The sequence below is a fragment of the Notechis scutatus genome, chromosome 1 (assembly GCF_049901735.1).
Source record: "Notechis scutatus isolate UNSWTSFEM ecotype Mainland chromosome 1, rNotScu1.2, whole genome shotgun sequence".
NCBI classification, from domain to species: domain Eukaryota; kingdom Metazoa; phylum Chordata; class Lepidosauria; order Squamata; family Elapidae; genus Notechis; species Notechis scutatus.
In genome coordinates this window covers 164,832,280-164,853,423 of record NC_142009.1, presented here as the reverse complement: position 1 = coordinate 164,853,423, position 21,144 = coordinate 164,832,280, and the positions used below count along the sequence as shown (strand labels likewise).

Genomic DNA, 21,144 nt, shown 5'->3' with positions numbered 1-21,144 from the left:
TCTTTAACTGAGAAAAATGGTCTATCACATGGCAACAGTTTTTGAACCCAGATACCTCAAATGGCCTAAGATACAGAATGTGTTCAAAATCTGAGACTCATGGCTTCCAAATGAAATTTGGAAAAATTGTGATGCTTCCGTCCTACTGACAGCTGCTCTGTTGCTGGACTGCTCCTTCAGTCACATGATCTTCATTTTCAATGTTCTGTGAAAGTTTCCCAGCCGTCTCACAATCACCTGTTCTCTCTCCCCCACCCAACAGCAGATACCTGCCTGCTGGGAAGGGAAGGGAAGGGGAAAAAGGAAGGAAAAGAGGGTAGAATAGTGAGGAAAGAACCCTTGTATAACCTTCCCGGCACATGCCACTCTCCTGTGCACTCCAATGACGTGTGATGTTCCCCGCTCCATGCAGCACCTCTTGCATGCCCCTATGCACCCTTCCCAGTCTGTGCTGCACCATGTACACTATCCCTGACTCACATAACACCTCTTGTATACCCTCATGATCTTCATCAACATGCACTCCTCCAGTGTTCCTTTCCTGACCCATGTAAAACCTCTTGGGAACCCACACATACTCTTCCCAACCTATGCTAACCCTTTCACGCTGTCTATGACCTGCACAGTACCTCTCATACTGTCAGCTCTGCCTGGCTGAGCTTGTGGGGGTGGGGGGCTCACAGGCATCCTGCCATCAAAAGAAGAAGTGGGGAGGGGAGAATAAAGGGAGGAAAAAGGGGAGAAAGGATGAAAGGAGGAAGAATGAAACGGCAATAACGCTTTGTGTGATAAGAAATTGGGAGGGGAGAATGACAAGTGATAAGGACCAGAGCAGCCAGATCCTGTTTAAACCAGCATCCCATGGTCGGGCACCCTGAGAAATATGCGGATGACTTCCAAACATCTCAGAGTTTTCAAAACATCTTGGCAAGCTCCAGTTGGCTGGAAATGGACTGGTCATCGGAGGAGGGATGGGCTAGGGGCAAACCTACACCTTATTTTTGTATCCAGCAAGCATGGTAATTTCAGAGCTGGCTTGACTTTATTGCAATCAACACTCTTAGCAAAAGAAAGGGATCACATTGCTGCTGCTCTGACATGTGACCAATGTGACCTTGTAAATTTTTCTTGATTCATGTCACCCTCAGGCACTCTTCTTGACCCAAGCTGACTCATTCCACACAGCACCTCTTGTACATCTTAGGAAGCCTTCCTGACCTATGCTGCCCTGTCTCCACAACACTCCCTGACTTACTTGAAATCTGGCACATACCCACAAACTTTTTCCAACTCATAGGGCACCACTTGTGCACCCCCATGTTGTAACATCCAGCCCCCTGCATCCTTACCCTTTCCTCCACCCAGCAGCAACCACTTACCTGCCTGTTGTCTTTGGATTTGCAATTTCCTGCTGGCTTCCCCATTGCCTTTCTCTTTACAAGCTTCCCACAAACGAAGCTGCAGGAATTCTAAGGAGAGAGGGAGGAGGATAAATTGAGAATGGGAGGAAGGGAAGGAAGGGAGAGAGGGAATGTGACTGGAAGGGAAGGGAAGGAAGGGAGAAGGAGGCAGGAAAGGAAGGAAGGGCGAGGGAGAAAGGGAAGGCAGGAAAGAAGGAAGGAATTATGAAGAAAATCTTAACAAATACTAAAATTAACAATGGAAACATTTCATTAATTTTAGCAGTATGTTTTTTTTTAATCATGAAAAATAATTGCAGGAGCATGTAGTTGTTGAAACATAGTGGAGATGAGAATAGAATCTAATTCAGCATTTCTGGAGAAGATTTTAAATTTAAATGTTTGAAAAAATGAAGTTAGAACTGATTAGATTATGTTCATAAATTAGGCTTCGGATTTATTTTATTTTATTTATTTATTAAATTTCTTTGCCACCCATCTCACCAGAATGAGTGGCTAAATTAATTTTAGTATTAGTAGTCAAATATTTATACAAAATGAATACATTGCCTTAAAATAGCATTCTGTACACATATCAGGTATAATATTAAATCATGTTGTAACCAATACAATTTCATATTGTAGACTTAACTAAACATGCAGAGGTTACAATAACTGAAAGTTCTGAAGATGACTATCAATATGAAGAGGTAAGAACCTAAAGTAGCACTTTATGCACATGAAGCTTCAATCCACTCTCTGATCTTGCTAAATTAATCCTCTCTTGATAAATTAATAATAAATAGATCTCCCTCTCCATATAAAAGTAGTGTTACGAAGTTGAAATTTATTTCCTGTTCTAATTGGAAATGGCTTTTTAAGACTTTTTTTTTATCAATGTGAACATTTTAGTAATCTTCAACCTTATACAGAAGGATAAGAAAGGGAAAAACATATCAGCAGTTGTTGTGTGTATCTAAAGATGACCACTGAGCATTTAAGTTTACATATGGAAAGGTAGTATCAGTGGGGAAATGGAATTTAACTGCTATTAAAATGTCATTATTGTCAATACTTTTATTTGTTAATAAAATATAATAGTAAATTATTGAGAAATTTTAATTTGTGACAAAAGATTAATTTGCTTATATGTGAAGATAAGCTGATGAGGATTCAACGATGCTAAATGCAAGCTGGAAAACAAATAGGTGGCTTGTCAATTCACCACCTTGAATCCTATTACCAAGCCACATTATCAAAATGAATATTTTAGTATCACTATCTAAATTAGAATTATTCAACTCTGAAACGGGAGGAGTTTAATATGAATGGGCAAGGAAAATAGACCATTTCACTAATGGAAAAACTAATTTATTTATTTATTTAGTTTTATTTGTCAATTGCTTACAAGATAATAGGTATAAGTAAAAACATAGTTATGAATACATGGATACATATAAGAAAAATAAATATATATATATATAAAAGAAACAATAGGACAGGGACGGTAGCACATTGGTGTGCTTATGCATGCCCCCTTCTGGAATAATTCTGGAATAAAATTAGGAAGAGCATGAACCCTGAGGTTTTCCTGTTAGAATAATAATTAGGCATGAGAATTTTGATTAGATGCATCAGATTTCAGAGCCCAGGACCAATATAAATTGGACAGGATTATTTCTTTTTACAGAATTCTATTTTTTTTTCACACCAATTTGGCCTTCATAATGGAAGTCAAGCACTCACTTTGGTTTTGGTGTCTACAAATTAAAGAGTTCCAAAATTGGAATAAATAAGAATTTTTCAGTGTTTGCTCAATGGAAAGCTATTATTAATATGCCAATAATAAAAATATTGGTTTATTAAATTATATGACAAGAAAGATGTTCAAGGGTAAATCTAATTTTATCAAATTAATGGGAAAACATGGTAGGAAGAAATTTCTCAATCTGTTAAAAATCAGTAAAAAATTTACTCAATGAAGAAAATAATGATAAGTAAGCAGAAAAATACAATACTTTATGGTATTTTATGTTTGAATCATATCTACTCAGCTGCAAAATTCAAATGCTGAGTATGTCAAGCTTGCAGAGCTCAGATTCTTCATATATTACAGATTTGTAATATACATTATTACAAATATATATTATTTGTAATATTCAAATTTTTGTTGCATATACAAACAATTGTTGCATAGCTATTACGAATGCAGTTTGTAATATAGCATGGAAAAATCCAATTTCAACCTGTATGATCGTTAATTTTAATAGATTCTAAAAGAACTCAAACCTTCTCAAAATAATGTTGATCATGATTTTTTAGAAAAGTCAAGGTTGACAGATCAAAAGGGGAGATTTATTTGTTTTGAGCTTTGAATCAAAAAGGCTTCCTTCAGAATCCTTAATTAGAATATTCTACATTAGCCACGTTTCATACAAAACTGGAAAAAAAATTCAAGTGGTTCTTTCCCCCCCTATATGGAATAGTGTTTTTTATGTTCAAATTCAAGGAGTTTTAAATGTATTGGGAACATTAGGAACTCAAAACATTGGGAATTCCTACATTCTTATTTTTCATCCTTAGGCTACAAATGGTGGGAAGCTATTGCATAGTCATTATTGCTTACCATCCAAACAGCAGACAACTTGGTCAGGACTTTTTCTTTTTAAAACAGCATGCAGCCTGAAATCTGTCAGAAACAACATATCCAAAAAGAAAAGCAACATAGGATTTAACAAGCAGCTTAAATCCTCAACATCAGTAAAAGCATTCACAAACGGCAGACTCCAAAACTCATTCGATAAATAAAAATATATAAATTTCACATGTTATAGGTAACAGGCAGTTGTTACTAGCAATACTTCTTTAAGGTTTTTTAAAATCACTTAAATTATGTCTTGGTGCAAAAAATCCCAATAGCAAAGATGGTTTAATTTTTTAATATCAAAATTAAAAAAACACTGAAACAAACTTAATGATCTTATGGAAAAAGAAGAAATGTTTACAAGAGTAAAAATACGTTTGATATGTTTGCATCACTTTTTTTAACTTATTAAAATTCTAGGCTACCCATCTCCCCTTCAAGGTGATTCTCTTTTCCTTCTTTGCTGTTTACATTATTTTTAAAACTTAAAACAAACTTCTCTCTTATTGATGGTGCAGTTCCAGGGTTGGCATAATTTTGGAAATTTATTTTAGAGGTCTGAAGTTTCACTGGATTTCTTTTCTGGCAGGTTTTGGCTATTCATTATTTTTTCAGTGACAAAAACAGACTGCACAAGTTGCCAAATGCAAACATCTTCTCTTCTACATAAATAAACTCTAAATATAATCTTCCCTGTTTAGAAATTGCTTTCCTGGATTCCAGACAAAGAATCTTTCCTAGATCAGATATTTATATCTTATTTGAGCGACATATTAGAGCAAGGGTGTCAAACTCGTGTCGTCATGGCAGCATCACGTGATGTAGCGTGACTTTTTCCCCCTTTGTTAAGCTGGCCGTGGGTGTGATCAGTGCGTGACGCATCTGGCCCGCGGGCCATGAGATTGACAGCCCTGTGCTAGAGCCTGAAGCTGAATTCTAACATGCACAGAATGATACCTTCTCTATGTGAGCCCTGTTATAGCTCTGTCTAAAAGAGTTTGTGATGCTTAACACTGAAATATTTTCCCTCTTCTCAGTGAAGCTATTAATTTTAGATCTATTTATAATTTGACTTAGATTCCCACAGATGAAGATTTTAGTCTTCTGGAAGGCGATGAAGATCTGGCAAAAGCTTTACACACAATGCACGAACAGACTATTGATGCCCAAATTATGGTAAATATCTTATATATCATGATATATGCTATGCTAATTTGCATGAGTTCAAAATAAATAAAGTAATAAAATAATATGAATTTTTTTTTTTATAATTGACTTGAGAAAATAATCAGTTTGTATGAGTTCAACTATTAGACTGGGTCAGATTGCCTAAGACATTGGCATATGGATATTTGATATTGCCCCCTTTTTTCTTCAGATGTCTGAATTTCTCAGAGATGTCCATAACAAAAAATAATATATATATACTACAATGAAGTATGGTATTAGATTTGTATTCATCAAACCAACACAGACACTTCCTCCATACTCTTACATAAGATCTATTCTGTCCCTTACAAGGTAATCAAAAAAGTAGGACTACTACATTTGGTCTGTTAACATTGTGATAGTACGGGGGGGGGGGGGAAGCCATCTAATCTAATTCTTTGCTGCCATCTAGCTGTTCCCAGACTTGTAGGACAGCGTCATATAGGAGAGGAGTCAAAGGAATAAAAGGTAATCCTATTAGAAGGTGAACAAGGATGGAGAACAATATTTAAAATATTCATATCATAGTATCCAACATCATTCCTGATATTTGGCTACTCTTTGACAAAGTTAATTTCCAGACTATTGCACATATAGTTGTTAATCACAGTTCATTGAGATACATTCATGACTACTGTATCTTTATGAAATTACTCTAAAAGGCTGCTTGATAAGAAATAAACTATCATTAGCCTATATATCTTTCTGTAATGTACAAAAAAGTAGTCTGTGATTTAAAAAAATACTTTTCTAAAACAGGGAAATGTCTGATGAGGCAGATAGTGTTTCTAAAATGTCTCCTGAATTTTTCTTTCTAGGCTCAACGGCCAGGCCAGATCACTAAACAATCTTTGTCTGAAACACCTGAAATTGTAGATGACTTTCTTTGCAATTTTTTAATCAGAATGGGAATGAACAGGACATTAGACTGCTTTCAGACTGAATGGTAAATCTTTCTTAATTAAATAGATCTTGTATTTCAAATTACTGTTCTGTTTTGAAACTTGGAATGTTACTTTTTGTTTTTGTTTCTATAATTTCATATTGGGGATATTTTTCTCCTTGTAAGTTTTAAGTAGGCCATTAATTAGAAATCAATATTTTAAAATGTCAAGTCAATAAAAATATTTTTAAAGGTCAAACCATCATCCCTCCTGCTTAAAATTTAGTTCCATTCTTCCATATCCTAAGATGGATGGTTAATCTGGACTGTAAAGTCTAACACAGTCCTAAAATAACCCTGTTCATCCATAAGTTTATGCAATGCAGAATAGAAAACTGGAACTAATAAAAGTGCTGCTTAGACTGGAGATTTTCTAAATTGCAGCACCAGTCTAATCCGTTTTAGCAGGAAAAATGGCCAGCTGTAATTGAGGGGATGTGAGATGTATGTACACTGTGCCTGTACACTGTGCCTGCCAAAGGGGAAGAAGGGTGGGTAGATTTGGAAATTAGGAGTTTCAAAAGAGCTTGATGCTAGCAGAAAAAGGATAGCAAAAAGAGGATTGGGAAGATTAAGAACAAAATATGAGTAGCTATAATGTTTGAAGACTTCAGAGAACTCTGTGGGAGAAAGTTGTGTTTTCCTGCTAGAAAACAGGAGTCCATGAGTTCTAGTCCTGCCTTAGCCATGAAATCCAGCTTGGTGATGTTGGGCCAGTCACTGTCTCTTAGCCCACCCCACCCTACAGGTTTGTTGTTCTGGAGAAAATAGGAGGGCGGAGGAATATTGATAATATTCACCACCTGGAATTATTTGTAAAAATAAAAATGGGATACCAAGAAGTGATACAACTATCTTGGCAATTTTCTGTGCAACAGGAAGCCATGGATCAATAAATATGTATTATTCCAAAATATGTATTGGTCTTTATTTCCAATAAGATTATAGTATGTCTATTTTCTTCTTTTATAATCTGATACATTACTGCATTCTGTAGATATTTGACTGGTACGTCCTATCCATGTTCTTTCTCTTGACCTCTCAAAAAATAATGAGAAGTAACAGTTATTTCATTGTACTCAGGGTATTAAGTTAAGGCATGGAGTTCTGTTTTGGGGGGTAATTTCACTTACCGTGAGAAATGTAGTTCTGAACTATAGGAGCTCCTATTTAAAGTAACCACAATCAAGAAAAAGAGTTCGTGCTGTTCTATGTTCTATGTTATGTTCTATGTGTTCTATGGTATATGTACTCCTTATAACCAAGAGGAGTGAAAAAAAACTAAAGTTCAGTTGTTTAATTTTAGGTATGAATTGATGCAGAGAGGTGTGCTTGAACCTAAAGATGTTGGATTTGTTCCAGATGCCTATACTTGCAATCAGCATTTGGAGAGGGAAAATATAAGTTTGAAGAAAGAAATGGAGAACTATAAATTTGCAGCTAAGTATGTTCTTGTCATTATTGGGTTACATTTCTTTAGGAATTTGGATGAAAAAAAAAATACTGATATCAGATTGTAGAAGGTATCAGTTTTGAATGGCAGTATTGATGTTTGCAAGTCTGGTAAAGAATGGGTTAAATAGCTATTAATCCATCAATACCCAAGTTAATTTATTTCTGCAACGCTGCTCAATTAAAAAGGCACTGAGTGGCTTACAATAATGTAAAAGTGAACTACTGTAGATAGAATTAAAAGAAAAAAACAAACATCAATCCCCACAACAATAATTGCCTACTTCAGGGGCATACAATGCCATACAATGACCTCTCCAAGGACTTCTGGAACAACCAGGTCTCTTAGCTGTTGCTAGTGTGACCCCAGGTAGAGTGCTATTCTAAAGCAGAGAAGCTACTATGAAAAGGTATGTGCCCTTTTTTTTTCTTCACAATAGCAGCCCCTCAAGGATGAACCTCTAAGAGTATCTTCCCTACTCCTTTTTATTGGTTGACCAGAAGCTACTGGGAGATCAAGTGCTTGTAATATTTATTACATTATATACCCTTTATCTATCAGCATTTTTGAAATGAAGATAAAATATCTGTATGCTGAAATGTGTTGAAAAAGTCAAAGTGTTGTTGTTTTTTCACCTGACTCTATGGTCTTTAATGTTCCCTTATCCTGCATTGTTTAGGATTCTATTGGACTTAAAAGTAATGGTAGGATACAGATACATTGCATTACTGGATATAAAAAGACATTGGTGTACTTTATTTTATACTGCATTGGTTTTAATGGAAATGTTTAGAATGGTCAGAATTTTTTCCCCCTGAATTTTAAATTCTGTTAGTATTTGAAATGAAAATGTACATCTTCTATTTATATATTACTGTATGATTACAAAAACCTGATATAATTATTAAGTCAACATAGAGTAACCCTCTATAAGAGTAACCCTCTATAAAATATTAAACATTCATTTTATATCAGAGGCAAAATCCACAATGGCAGTAAAGACAGCAGGAAGTAGAGATGCATTTATTTTGCATCTCTTGTTTTTATTCTTGAGGGCGGGGAACTTGCCTAGGGATATGCCAGCAGCAGCAATAATTTTCTGAAACTGATGGATACTGAAAGCCCAATAATCTGCAAGAAGTTACCTAACTGAGGATACTGATTTTAGGTGCTGTGGTGGTGCAGTGGTTAGAATGCAGTATTTCAGGCTACCTCTGCTCACTGCCAGGAGTTTGATCCTGACCAGCTCAAGGTTGACTCAGCCTTCCATCCTTGTGAGTTTGGTAAAATGAGGAGCCAGATTGTTGGGAGCAATATGCTGACGTTTGTAAACTGCTTACAGAATGCTGTAACGCACTATGGAGCAATATACAAATTTAAGTGCTATTGGTATTTTATTCATAATAAAAAGAATTACTTTAAACCAGTTTTTACATTTAATTCAAGCATAGAAAATTAGAATAGAATCTCAGCATAGAAAATTATTTCCTCTGAAGAATATTGCTAGGAGAGCCAGTTTAGTAGTTAGACTAGAAACTAGCAGACTGTGAGTTCTGGTTTCACCTAAGACACAAAGCCAGGTGGTGATCTTGGGCCAGTCACTTTCTTTCAGTCCTTGGAAGGAAGCAATGGCAAATAATTTCTGAAAAACCTTGCCAAGAAAACTGCAGGGACTTGTCCAGTCAGTCTCCAAGAATCAGATGCAACTGAATGGAAGTAAACTTCTTTTTCTAGTACTCTATTAAGAACCTATGATTGGGTTCTTGTTAAATTTACCTGAATTTAATTCCAGATATGTGTAGGGCTAACTCCCGAAGGAGCCACTGATGACTTTCTATCAAGTCTGCCCATCCCTGATTTTCAGTGAATTGTAGGGCACACAGAGTTCACATGAATAGGAAAAGAACAAAGATGTTAGGCAAAGGCAAGTTCACTCGGTTCAATCATGTCACAAATTTTTTGATAGTAAGTAAAGAAGAAAAATGCAGAGGCTAGCAACAAAATCCATGCAAAAATAACAGAGAACATGCCATATATCTACTGTAGAATATACCATTATATTGTTCTGACCCAACCGGGTTCCCAAAGAGCAAACACAGACAAAGGCAGTAGCCCCCACCTTTTAAGGTTTAATAACGAATTCTGTTCTGAAGGCTGCTTTCCACTAATTAGCTCCGACAAGAAAGAGCCTTGCCAAGTTGTTTGTCAAGGGTGCCAAAAACCCAGAGATAAGAACTAATTTACAAAATTCTCCAAACACGAACTAAGATGTCCACCAGTTGAGTTTAAGAGCTTCTTTGCTGTCTACAAAGAACACTTTTCCAAACCTGGCTTTTATCCTCTTGAGGGAGGGGCCATTACCTTGCAGCCTTACTCCCGAGTCGCCTGTGCTGCTGTAACTGTTCTTTCCTCCAAGCAATCCTTCGTGCACATGCACTTGGCACAGGCTCCTCGGGAACCTCCTCGTCACTGCTGCCAGCCCCCACAATCTCTGAAGGCAGCAGTCCACTCCCTGATAGTCCTGGCCCCTCATCAGTCATCGCTCTCCTCAGCCATCTGCACCTGCTGCCAGCTAACCACAACATATGTACTGTTGACAGAAACAAATGAGGAATGCAAATAACAGGTTAAATGAAACCAGAACAAGCAATAGAGCCAGATCAAGTGCTAATGTGCTTCTTTTATTGGAGATTTTAAGAATATCTTTCTGAGACAGGATGGCTAGTCCTCATGATAGATGCCTTACTTCCCTAAATAATAGAAATATATTTAGAAATCATATTTTTTTTTTGTTTCCATGCAGTAAAGCTAAAGATGCACTGCTAAAAATGCAAAGAGAGCGTGACTTCCATAGAATGCATCATAAAAGAGTAGTCCAGGAAAAGAACAGACTTATTAATGACATTAAAAGGTACATAAATACAAATCTATTTGATACTTGTTGCAACTGCTGCTTTTTGTATAGTTTCCTGACTTGATACAATTTATATAATAGATCTATATGGAATACTCCTAAACGTCTTGCTAAGGCATATGTTTTATCTACACTGATCAATAAATGGATGATGAAAGCTTCTTTCCATGATGTAGGAAATTCTTGATGCTTGGAATCTCGTTCAATACAATTTAATTAAATACAATTTGTATTTAATTCAATACAATTTAACAATTTAATTAAAATTTCTGGAAAAGTTGTGCAATATATTCAGTAGATACTATAATGCCCTGGAACTTTGTTCTGTTTCTGTTTTTTTTAATGATATCTTTATTACAATTTTTTTAATCTATAAGCTTTATGAGTAGTATTGTATTCAAAAGCTCTTTAGTCTTTTCTGCACCAAATATTGTTCACTATGATCTTTAATACCCTGTTTCTCCAACAATACGTCCTCCCCCAATAGGAAGTCCCAGCATGTTTTATAGGCATGAAATGAAATTAAGCCCCTCCCCCCAAATTAAGGCCTATATTAAAACATGCGAAATGGGGGCAATGGTGGGGGGGCTTGCCATTAGGAAGTACTTTTGTTGCACACCCGGATATGGTGCTGCTTGCGTTGACCCCGATACGAAGTGCCCCACCAACGCCGAGGTCAACATCCAAGCCGTTGCCGCCCGCCCGAAGATGCACGGGGGGGGGGAAATTAAGTCACCCCCGAAAAGACGGCCTAGACATTTTTTCGGGGCTCAAAAAAAAAATAAGACCCGGCCTTATTATATGAGAAACACGGTAGTATATAACAAATTGCTTCATCATGTACATTGGTCTGCTCCATCCCAAATAGAGGTAACAGTTATTTTGTCCTGCTCCTTTTGCATTGGAAAGGCAACGATTTATCTGACCTTTTTCAAAATATTTCTGTTTAAAAAAATTCAACTTCTTATGGTTCTCATTTACTTCCATTAAATTGAGTTGATTATAAATTTCTTTCATTTTTTGTTTTAAAAATAGATGATTGTTTCATAATTCTAATTGCTTTAGTATGTCTGTTTTTACATAGATTTCTTTCTGTTTTAAGGCAGAAAGATACACATCCTTTCATAAGTGCTTTGCTGGAGTGCTATACTGTAGATAAAAACACATTAGATTAAATTGGTTTGGAAGCTTTTTAATTCTTGTCATTTTAATTTCATATCCACTTGTACTAACACAAATTTGTTAAATTTCCACCTCTTCAATCTGGAGGTTTCTTTGTGTAATAATTGTGTAACAATTATTAAGATAATATTAGGTGTATGTAGCACTGCTACTATCACATGCATGCAGAGGTGGTATTCAGCAGGTTCTGACCAGTTCTGGAGAACTGGTAGCATTTTTTTAAACAAAAAATGAACAGTTCTGGAGAACTGGTAGCAGAAATGAACAGTTCTGGAGAACTGGTAGCAGAAATTTTGAATAGTTCTGAGATCCAGCATATATCACCTCTGACTGGCCCTGCCCCCATCTATTCTCTGCTTCCTGAGTCCCAGCTGATCGGCTGGGTGTTCTTTTGTTGCCCTGCACAGGAGAACGAAGCTGGAAAGCAGGTTAGTGGGGTGGGGAGGGAATGGGGATTTTGCAGTGTCCTTCCCCTGCCTGTGATGACCCATAGTCTCTCAAAATAACCCAAAACTTACATTAAAGTCCGGTAATGCCTTCAACTTAACTTAACTGTTTTATTAGGCACAGTTTAAAGTCACAAAAGTAAATAATGAGGCAAAAAGAAAACCAAAACAAACCCCATTGACGAGAGTTCCGAAGCAAGCCAAGATAGTTAATCATACATTCCAGGAAGATAACTGAGGAGAGTCCATGGGAAGAACGCCAGCAAAGATAAACCTCTTTCAAAGTAAACACTAAACTTTGACTCCAGCAATTCTGACTACGCAGTTACAAAATTATATACATAGCTCCCAGCTGCAAGCCATGAGGAAGATCATGGTAATCTCCTCCTGAGTAGAGCTCGCTTTTCTCTGATCCTCTCCTCCCTGCGTGACCTAGGATGGATAGGGGATGGGCCTGGATCCTCCTCTGATTGCTCAGCCAGCCTCTGCCCTTCCCCAGCCTCCTCCACCACCTCTGGAGCCACAATCCCACTCCCTGTTGGCTGTTCCTCCTCTTCCTTAGAGTCAGTCTCCACCAGGGGCATGACACTGCCATACCCACCAAGCCACGCCCACCAAGCCATGCCCACAGAACATATAGTCAAATTTTTTGAATCTTACCACTGCATGCATGGGATTAATTAATAATATATTAGAAATTTAGCACATGCCTCTTCACATTATAAACTAAAGAGCAGTGTATAAGTTATTTCACAGCAAGATATTTGCATTCAAATACATTGAAAAAAGATAGCAAGGATATATAGCACAGGTGTCAAACTTGCGGCGTCACATTGCCGTCACGTGATATATCGCAACATTTCCCCCCAATATGGAGCTGGAGTAGGCGTGGCCTGCACATGATGCATCCAGTCTACAGGCCACCAGTTTGACACCCCTGAAATATAGAGTAAAACATTATGGGAAAGTTTGCCAGATAAAGATTCCTTTAAAGTAGATTTGTCCATGTTTCAGAAGGAAAACAAACCATTTATATTTCCAAGAATCAGAATATCTTTGCACCATAAAAAGGATTTGAAAAAAAAATATTTCATAGATGTTTATTTTGTTATCATTTGGGGCATAAATTGTATCAATTGGTTTTTTCTCAAATTCAGCCTTAAAATATATAAATTTCCCTGGTTCATCTTGATTTTGTTTTTCAAATTCCAAATTTAAATATTCAAATATATAGCTTATCCATTTCTTCTTATCTGCTTAAGACCACAAATATAAAAGTATTTTCATTCTGACAGCTTTATGGGAATCTTGAAGATCTATAATATATGCATTTTCCTTTTAGACTTTCAAAAAGTTATTTTTCTTTTTAAATTAGCTATTCATACTATTAATATTAGTTGAAAAATAATTTAACAAGAAATAACAGCTACTTTGTACAACTTCGTTTTCTGTCTCTTCTCTGCCTTTACTACCTTACTCTCTCACAGCCAATGACTGGAGTATTCCACTGGCATCATTGGTGGAATATACAAAAGCTTTGCCATCAAACATAAAGACCTATACTATAGATCAGGGGTGTCCAACCTTGGCAACTTTAAGACTTGTGGACTTCAACTCTGGGAGTTGAAGTCCACAAGTCTTAAAGTTGCCAGGGTTGGACACCCCTGCTATAGATGAAAGACAATGGACCTCCATATCAGATTTTTTTTTTTTGAGCCATTGTCAAAAAGCTGTCATTTTCCTTCTTTCTAAGAATATCTGGAGGTACTTTTGACAGAATCTCAATTATTCTGTTTCTGAATTCTAAGGGAGTATTTTTCCCTTTTATTCTAATACCGCTTCTTTTGTCTTGAAATATGTGAATTTAAGAAGGATGTAGCATTTTATTTTTTTCTGTCTATGAATTTATTCTGAAAATCTCTTGTATTTCTAAAATTTGATCAATATTCACATCGGGTTTTGAGTAAATTTCCCACTTCTCTTTCAAAATAATATTTCCCATAATTCTTAAATATACCCCTGGATATGTTTAACTTTTTATGGGGTTGGGGGTTCTCTGAACTGAAAAAACTTTTGGTGTCCATTAATTTGTTGTATTCATCATTAAAGTCACCCTTAAAACCACAAATGTATGATCAAATGTTTCTAAATCTTTTTTTGTTTTTTGTTTTAATTTATTGATAATATTATATTCCAGTATAATGCAATTAATCTGTGAGACTATATTTCACAATAAAGTAAAGCAGGTTGATTGTAACGAATGTGGGATCTCTTCTGTTTTTTAAAATTTTATTTCCTATAATGTCATCTCCTATTTAGAGTTGATAGCTAAAAAGCAATTTTACACCCAGAAACAAAAAATCAATAGACTCAATATTGTATATATAATATACAGTATTATATTGTATATAAGTGGCAGATAATACAAGAAAAAAAATATTGCAATGCAAAAGGTTAGCCTTAAACTCTTAAAAGAAAACATTTAACTATTCTTGAACTTTATACTAAACATCTAAGCAATTCCCCAGTCTAAATGTCTTAATCTATGTTTTGTTTCAAAGTTGAAAACCTTGAGTAGATATTCCTTATGTTGGACTTCCCTCTTGTGGATAGAAAAATCCAATAAAGGTCATTAAAAAGAGGAATGCGTTAAAGTCCCTGTAAACATATAAAATAAAGCTGTTTATAGAAATATAAATCCAGAATAATACAGATAGGATAATAGACTCAGAATCAATTCTTTCAAGACATTGAATAATTATACTAAATAATGCAGTTTTTAAAACAAATCTTTTTGGGTTTTACACTAAGAGCTAAAATAATAGGTCACTACTTGCTGTAAAATCATAAATAATTATCAGAGAAACATGTAAATCTCCTACAAGATGTTGTAATTTTGTGGATTTGCCTATTTGGACTACCTCTCAGAAGAAAATTACTCTTCTCCCAGGTTCTTTACAATTAACAAACATTATGAATGTTTTTTTCTATAGTACAGAAAGGGGAAGCTTAAAATCCACCACTGCCTTCCTAATGAACTGCCATCTTGTTTCCACAACAACAAACTTGTGGTCATAGATAAAGATAAGATATTACATTCTATAAAGATAAAAGAATGACTACCAATAGTACTATTATTACTATTACTATTACTGTTATTATTATTATTATTATAAATTCTGTGAGTAAAATCATAAAGGTGATACTAAATTCTAAGTTAAAAAGTATAGGGTGCAAGATACAGTAATATAAATGTTTATAATAATAATCAATTACATGTCCAAAGCCTAACAGAGATTCACTTTAGCTCAATTTTTGAAAAGTGAACCTCAGTGAATTCTGAGTAATATCTCAGAATTTTCAGTTTACAAATTCCTCCTCTTAATTTCAGTCATACCTTCCAAAAGTTGGATAAAGGCTTTCAAACCACCAGTAGGGTAAGCACATTTGAATCTCTGGGAGAACCTCATTCCTTTATCCCAGGGGTGTCAAGCTCGCATTGTCACGTTGTCATGTGATGTATCGTGACTTTTTCCCCCTTTGCTAAATTGGGGGTGGGCATGGCCAATGTGTGACGCATCCATGCCGCAGGCCGTGAATTTGAGTTTTACTCTATTCCAGAGGATAGCTGCTGCTACAGAGAAGGCATATTTCCAGGGTTCTGACAGATGACATTGTTTAATTGAAAGAACTTGGAGCATGCCAGCATTGCCAGGTGCAGTCAGCAGGACAGATACTATGGAAGACAGGTGGTTCCTCAAGTAACCAGGTCTTGTGCCATGTAGGGCTTTAATAATGACCGGCATCTTGAATTGCACCAAGAAGCAAAATGACAACCAATGTAGCTTACAAAGCAGAGTGTTACATGGTCATACCAGTGGATATTCATCACTGTTGCATTCTAGACCAGTTGAAACTGCTGGGTATTATTCCAGGATAGCCCCATGTAGAGAGCTTTGCATTACAGGTAGTCCTTGATTTATGATCACAATTAATACCAGAATTTTGGTTGACAAACAATATGGTTGTTAAGTGAGTCATACCAATTTGGTTAATGTATAAATAAATTAATGTATCAAAGACCAGGTAATAGATATAGAAAATAAAGCAGAATATAGTGTACCGTATATTTTAAATCTATCATCATTGGTAGTATAATATAGAAATAAGAAGACCAGATAAATAGAATAAATATGTCAAAGTAGGTAGACTATTATGATATACTGGACATAAAAACATATAAAATCTTATATCAGTGTGTTTTAATATTACATGTGTCATTATGAATTTATTTTACAGCTTCTCTCAGATTTTAATGTACAGTACAACTCTTACTCCATTAATTTTAATAAGTGTTGCTCTGATTGATATTTTTGTTGTATATCACTGAAGATGAATTATAAATGCAACATATGATTTCTTTTCATTTTTGTATCAGCTTACAAAATTACCAACAACATGTCCCTTTTGTAAATCCCATATAAAAAGGTTCTACAATCTACTCTTCTGGTCTATTATTCACATGTCCTTTTTAATTATTTAAACATCAGCCAGCTTCATTTGTCAGTTCAGTTTACTTTGTTCCATACCCTTCTTACAGCCTGTGATTTTTTAAATCCACATTTAAGCCAATTTCATTCTTGTCAATTGAAACTTGTTTCTTTTCCATAGTAACATCTAGTCTTTTAATAATGTCAGAAATCTTTAAAAGTATTTTCTGAATCATTTTTTCACATAAGTCCTTGTGTAAAAAATATAAATATTCAGTTTCTCATCAGAAGAGATTTATAATTAATTTCAAATATTTATTCAAAATGTATCTGAACCCTTAATCCATGTTTAACTTTCTAAAAGCAATATTCTAAACACCATTTTTACTGTATTCCAAAAATATTGTTCCAAGTCCTTAAAATCATATTTAAAACTTTCATTGAGGAGATTCAGCCACTGATAACTGTAGAAACTTGCCAATCTGAAGGGTAAGAAACAAAGAATAAAGTTTTTGTTCTTAAAAGGCTGCAGTACGATTGAACTTAGATGGTATCCTGCAACTTTTAGCCATTCAATTCCTAAGCTGATTGTAAAACAGTTACTGCAGCCGACTCATGAGGAGCAGCTGTCTGGGAGTACATACGGGTTGTCTCACAATCTCTCCTTTTTCTGGAGAGATTTCACTGTTAGGATCCAGCATCCACGATCTCCATCATAAAGCCCATGCTGCCCATCCCTTATTGGCAGAACATCTACTGTAGCTTGCTATGATGCTCATCGATCACACCATTGACTAAAAAAATAAATTAATTAACCTCTTGCATTGGAATTGAATACTATTTTTTTTTTATTTTCTCATATGTGGTAACTATTCTATAAACAGTTTCTTGTCTATAGGCTAAAGACACACTATGCATTGTATGAGCCTATGTTAAGACAACTGAATGAAAAGTATGAGGTTCTACTAAGAGAGAAAATGCTTACAAGTTTGGAACGAGACAGAGTTGTTGGGCAGGTAAAGCTTACGGCAATTTTAACTTACATTTTTATGGAAACCATTTAAAATATTATATTATTTAATTTAATGTTTTAGGTAAAGTTTTATTCTGTGCCATTCCTCATAATTCAAGGTGGGTCAAAGAAACAAACCAAAGTTAAACAAATGCACATCAAAGAGTTTGTTTGTTGAATGTGGCATTAAGTACACCAAGAAGTACGATTTGGGGAAGGAGAAGAAAACCAGTTGAAATACACTAATGGCCTTTTGTTTACAATTGTAGCCTCCCAGGCTTTTATTTCTTTATGTGAAGTGAAATTTTATAATTTGACATTTTAAAGCAGAATTCTTATTAACGGTAATAATAATAAGAAATTATATTGCTTTCTTGGGTAGAACATACACATTTCTTTTCATCTTAGTTCTTAGCATCACAACTAGCTATCAACCTGTATTATTAGAATGTGCTTATGTGTGTATATATGTTTATGAAAACACATGAAAGTCATGGGTTGTTCATAGGGCAAATATTGTTTCCTATTACCACAGTTATGTCGAATGCAAAATCCATAAATCCAAATCCATAAATCCAGAGAAAAGCTGCTGCTAATTATCATTCATTTCACTAAGCCTCTTCTATCATTCTTTCCATTCCTTCCACTGAGGCTTCAGGAAGTTTTGATGAAGTGAATGAAGAATTCTATTCTTGAAGGAAAGTATTTTGAAACAAATTATGCTCTATTGTAAGCAGAATATTATTTTAAACATCAAAGTAGAATTCACTGTTCTCTATTATGGTTTGATTGAGGTATAAACTAATTGAAATAACTTGAAATATATTAGGTATAAGTGGCATCATTTTGAGATATGATGTGAAGGAAGGGGTGAGGACATTAATATAATAGTACAGAATCATCAAGTTGGAAATGACTGTTTAGTCCATCAAGGCCAAAGCCTTATTCAGTGCAGGAATCCAATTAAAACATCCTAGACAAGTGATTAATTAGATTCTGCTTCAGTGTATTCAACGAATGGGAGCCTCTCACCACACTGATTAACTGTGATTACTGTTTCTAATTTTCAGTCAGAAACGGCTACCTTATAATGTAAACTGACTATTCCATGTTCTGCTTTCTGGAATTAGAACAAACAGGTATTTCTGATATTTGAAGAGCTGTTGAACATTTGCATCATCTTTTGCATCTTTGCATCTATAAGCCTATTTGACTGCTAAGACAAACTACCATGTTAATTTCTGGTAATTGCGTATTTTTCATGGTGTAGATTCAGGCATATGGATTGCTTTATGATCTGATCTAAAATGTTCTTAATATATCAATACCTTCTCAATATCAGAGAGGATTTTAGAATAGATCATAACCCAAATTACTGACTGATCAGTTTTTTGTTTGCTGCATCTTTTTCTTTTCCCATGTTGAAGGCAGAGACATTTGCTTCCATTCAGAAGTTCTTCAGTGTTCTTCAACATCTTCATAAATGATCTAGAGCAACCCAGACTGTTCCTGACTGGGCTGCGCAAGAAGTGAGCACCCTGTGCATTCAGTTCCACTTGCACGAGCAGCGGTTGATTGCCCTTGCATCACTCGCACAAATGGAGCTGTGCACATGTGTATGGATGGGCCTGCCACTCACATAGAACCATCCCCTCTCCCTGCTGGAATGCCAAGCTGGAAAGGTTGGGGACCGCTGACCTAGAGGAGGGGATTTACTGGACAATCATTTGTCTGGGATGGAATCAGGACTCCTGCCTTGGGCAGGCAGGTTTGACTAGAAGCTCCCAAGGGACCTTCCAGCCTTATGATTCTATTTCTATTCAGTCATGTGCACAATTCTCCAGTTTTCATAAGAGTTCAGTCACTATCACCTAGTTCCCTCAGTATCTTAAGATGCAGTTCAACTGGTTCAGTGAGTTAACATTTTAACTCTTTTCAATTTTTAACTCTTTTCGATGTCCTTAGACTCTCATTTTAACTCTTTTCATTTTTAACTCTTTTCAATGTCCTTAGACTCTTTAAGGGATGTCAAACAGAAGATGCTCTTTATCATCTGAAAATTATGATATAGAATAATATATAGAATAAATCAACAAAGATGTTTTGACTAAGTATTAGAAGAAGTTTCTAACAGAATCGTTTGACAATGAAGCCAATTACAGATAGAAGAGGTGATCTCCTATTTGCTGAATATCCAACAAAGGCTGGACAACCATCTATTGTTAATTCTTTAAACTGGATTCCTACAGTGGTCAAATGATTATACTTAATGACTAAACAGCCCCTTCGAACTCAACAATTTTGTAATTGTTTTTCCTAAACAGAATATGATCAGGCATAGTTCCTTTGCAGTTGACATTGGGCAGGCAGAAATAATTTCTGCTCAACAAAGACAGGTCTCCAAGCTGCTCAGATGCATAAGCAAGGCAAAGTGGAAAGAATTATAGGTTCCAATGGCTTTTTGATTCCAGGAACTTTATCATATTTGATCACTGTGCATCTTAGGGTTCTGTTCAAGATGCAGGTTTGAGTGACAAATTCTTTTTGCATGAAAGGTGATGAGGAGAGGCAGAAATTGTTACCATGTCTTTCTTTCTATGCCACAGGACAATTTTTAATCTAGATGGATTTCCTGAAGTATTAAGATATTATATGCAATCTAATTAGTATTCTGAGATTCTCAACTATATTGAAATATTTTATACTTAATGTCATATATCATTTCTGATTTTCTAAAGGTTCTTGATAGCTTTTTCTTTCATTGTTCAGATTACTGGCTTGCAAGCGACTTTACAAAGCTTGGAATCTGGAAACAACATTCACATTCCAATGATGAAAGGTAAATATTTAGCTATGAACCAAAAGTAAAAGCTTAAGAGATAATGTTTGCTTCTCATGGTATTATGCACATTTCTAGAAATTTAATATTTCTCTACATGTTAAATTTATACACTATTTAAATAATCTACAATGTACACAGACTTAAATGGTCTAAAACTAATGCTGTTTTATACTACATTATGCAGAAAATCTCAATGAATAACTAGGGCATTGGGATCCCAGCATCTTTGTCTACATTTTTAGTAAAAGAAAAAAGAAAGAATTAATTAAATTGTTGAGAGCTGTGCCTGATTAGAGACCTGAACTCTATATCCATTAGACTATATCCATTAGACTATATCCATTAGACAATATCTCTTATTTCAAATCTGCTGAGTTACCTTCAAAAGATATTGTGTTTTTGCTATATTGGTCTTAAGAAGAATGCATCTGAATTGTAGACATCCATCAATATTTAATAGCTTTTGACATCCACAGTAATGCCCTATGGATTGGTTAATTATTCTTGATTTTTTTCCAGATTTCCAACAATTTAGATAAATGTATAGCTATAGTAGGATGACATCCTGATTTTTTACAGTAGTTCCATCCTTACATGAAATTCACATTA

The 21,144-nt window shown here is 35.3% G+C and overlaps 1 protein-coding gene across 3 annotated transcripts in view; it reads left to right on the top strand.

Annotated features, from left to right (window-relative positions):
• SPAG16 (sperm associated antigen 16) overlaps positions 1-21,144 on the top strand; it is a 204,557-nt gene that overhangs the window by 7,130 nt on the left and 176,283 nt on the right. The window contains exons 2-8 of one of the 3 annotated variants that reach the window (XM_087949367.1): positions 2,064-2,110; positions 5,122-5,220; positions 6,072-6,199; positions 7,503-7,640; positions 10,453-10,560; positions 17,580-17,697; positions 20,463-20,532. In XM_087949367.1, the coding sequence (XP_087805493.1) occupies positions 2,064-2,110; positions 5,122-5,220; positions 6,072-6,199; positions 7,503-7,640; positions 10,453-10,560; positions 17,580-17,697; positions 20,463-20,532 (708 nt within the window). Of the gene's footprint in view, positions 1-2,045; positions 2,111-5,121; positions 5,221-6,071; positions 6,200-7,502; positions 7,641-10,452; positions 10,561-17,579; positions 17,698-20,462; positions 20,533-21,144 lie in introns of all 3 variants that reach the window. The other 2 variants (XM_087949369.1, XM_087949368.1) reach the window with 2 other exon arrangements.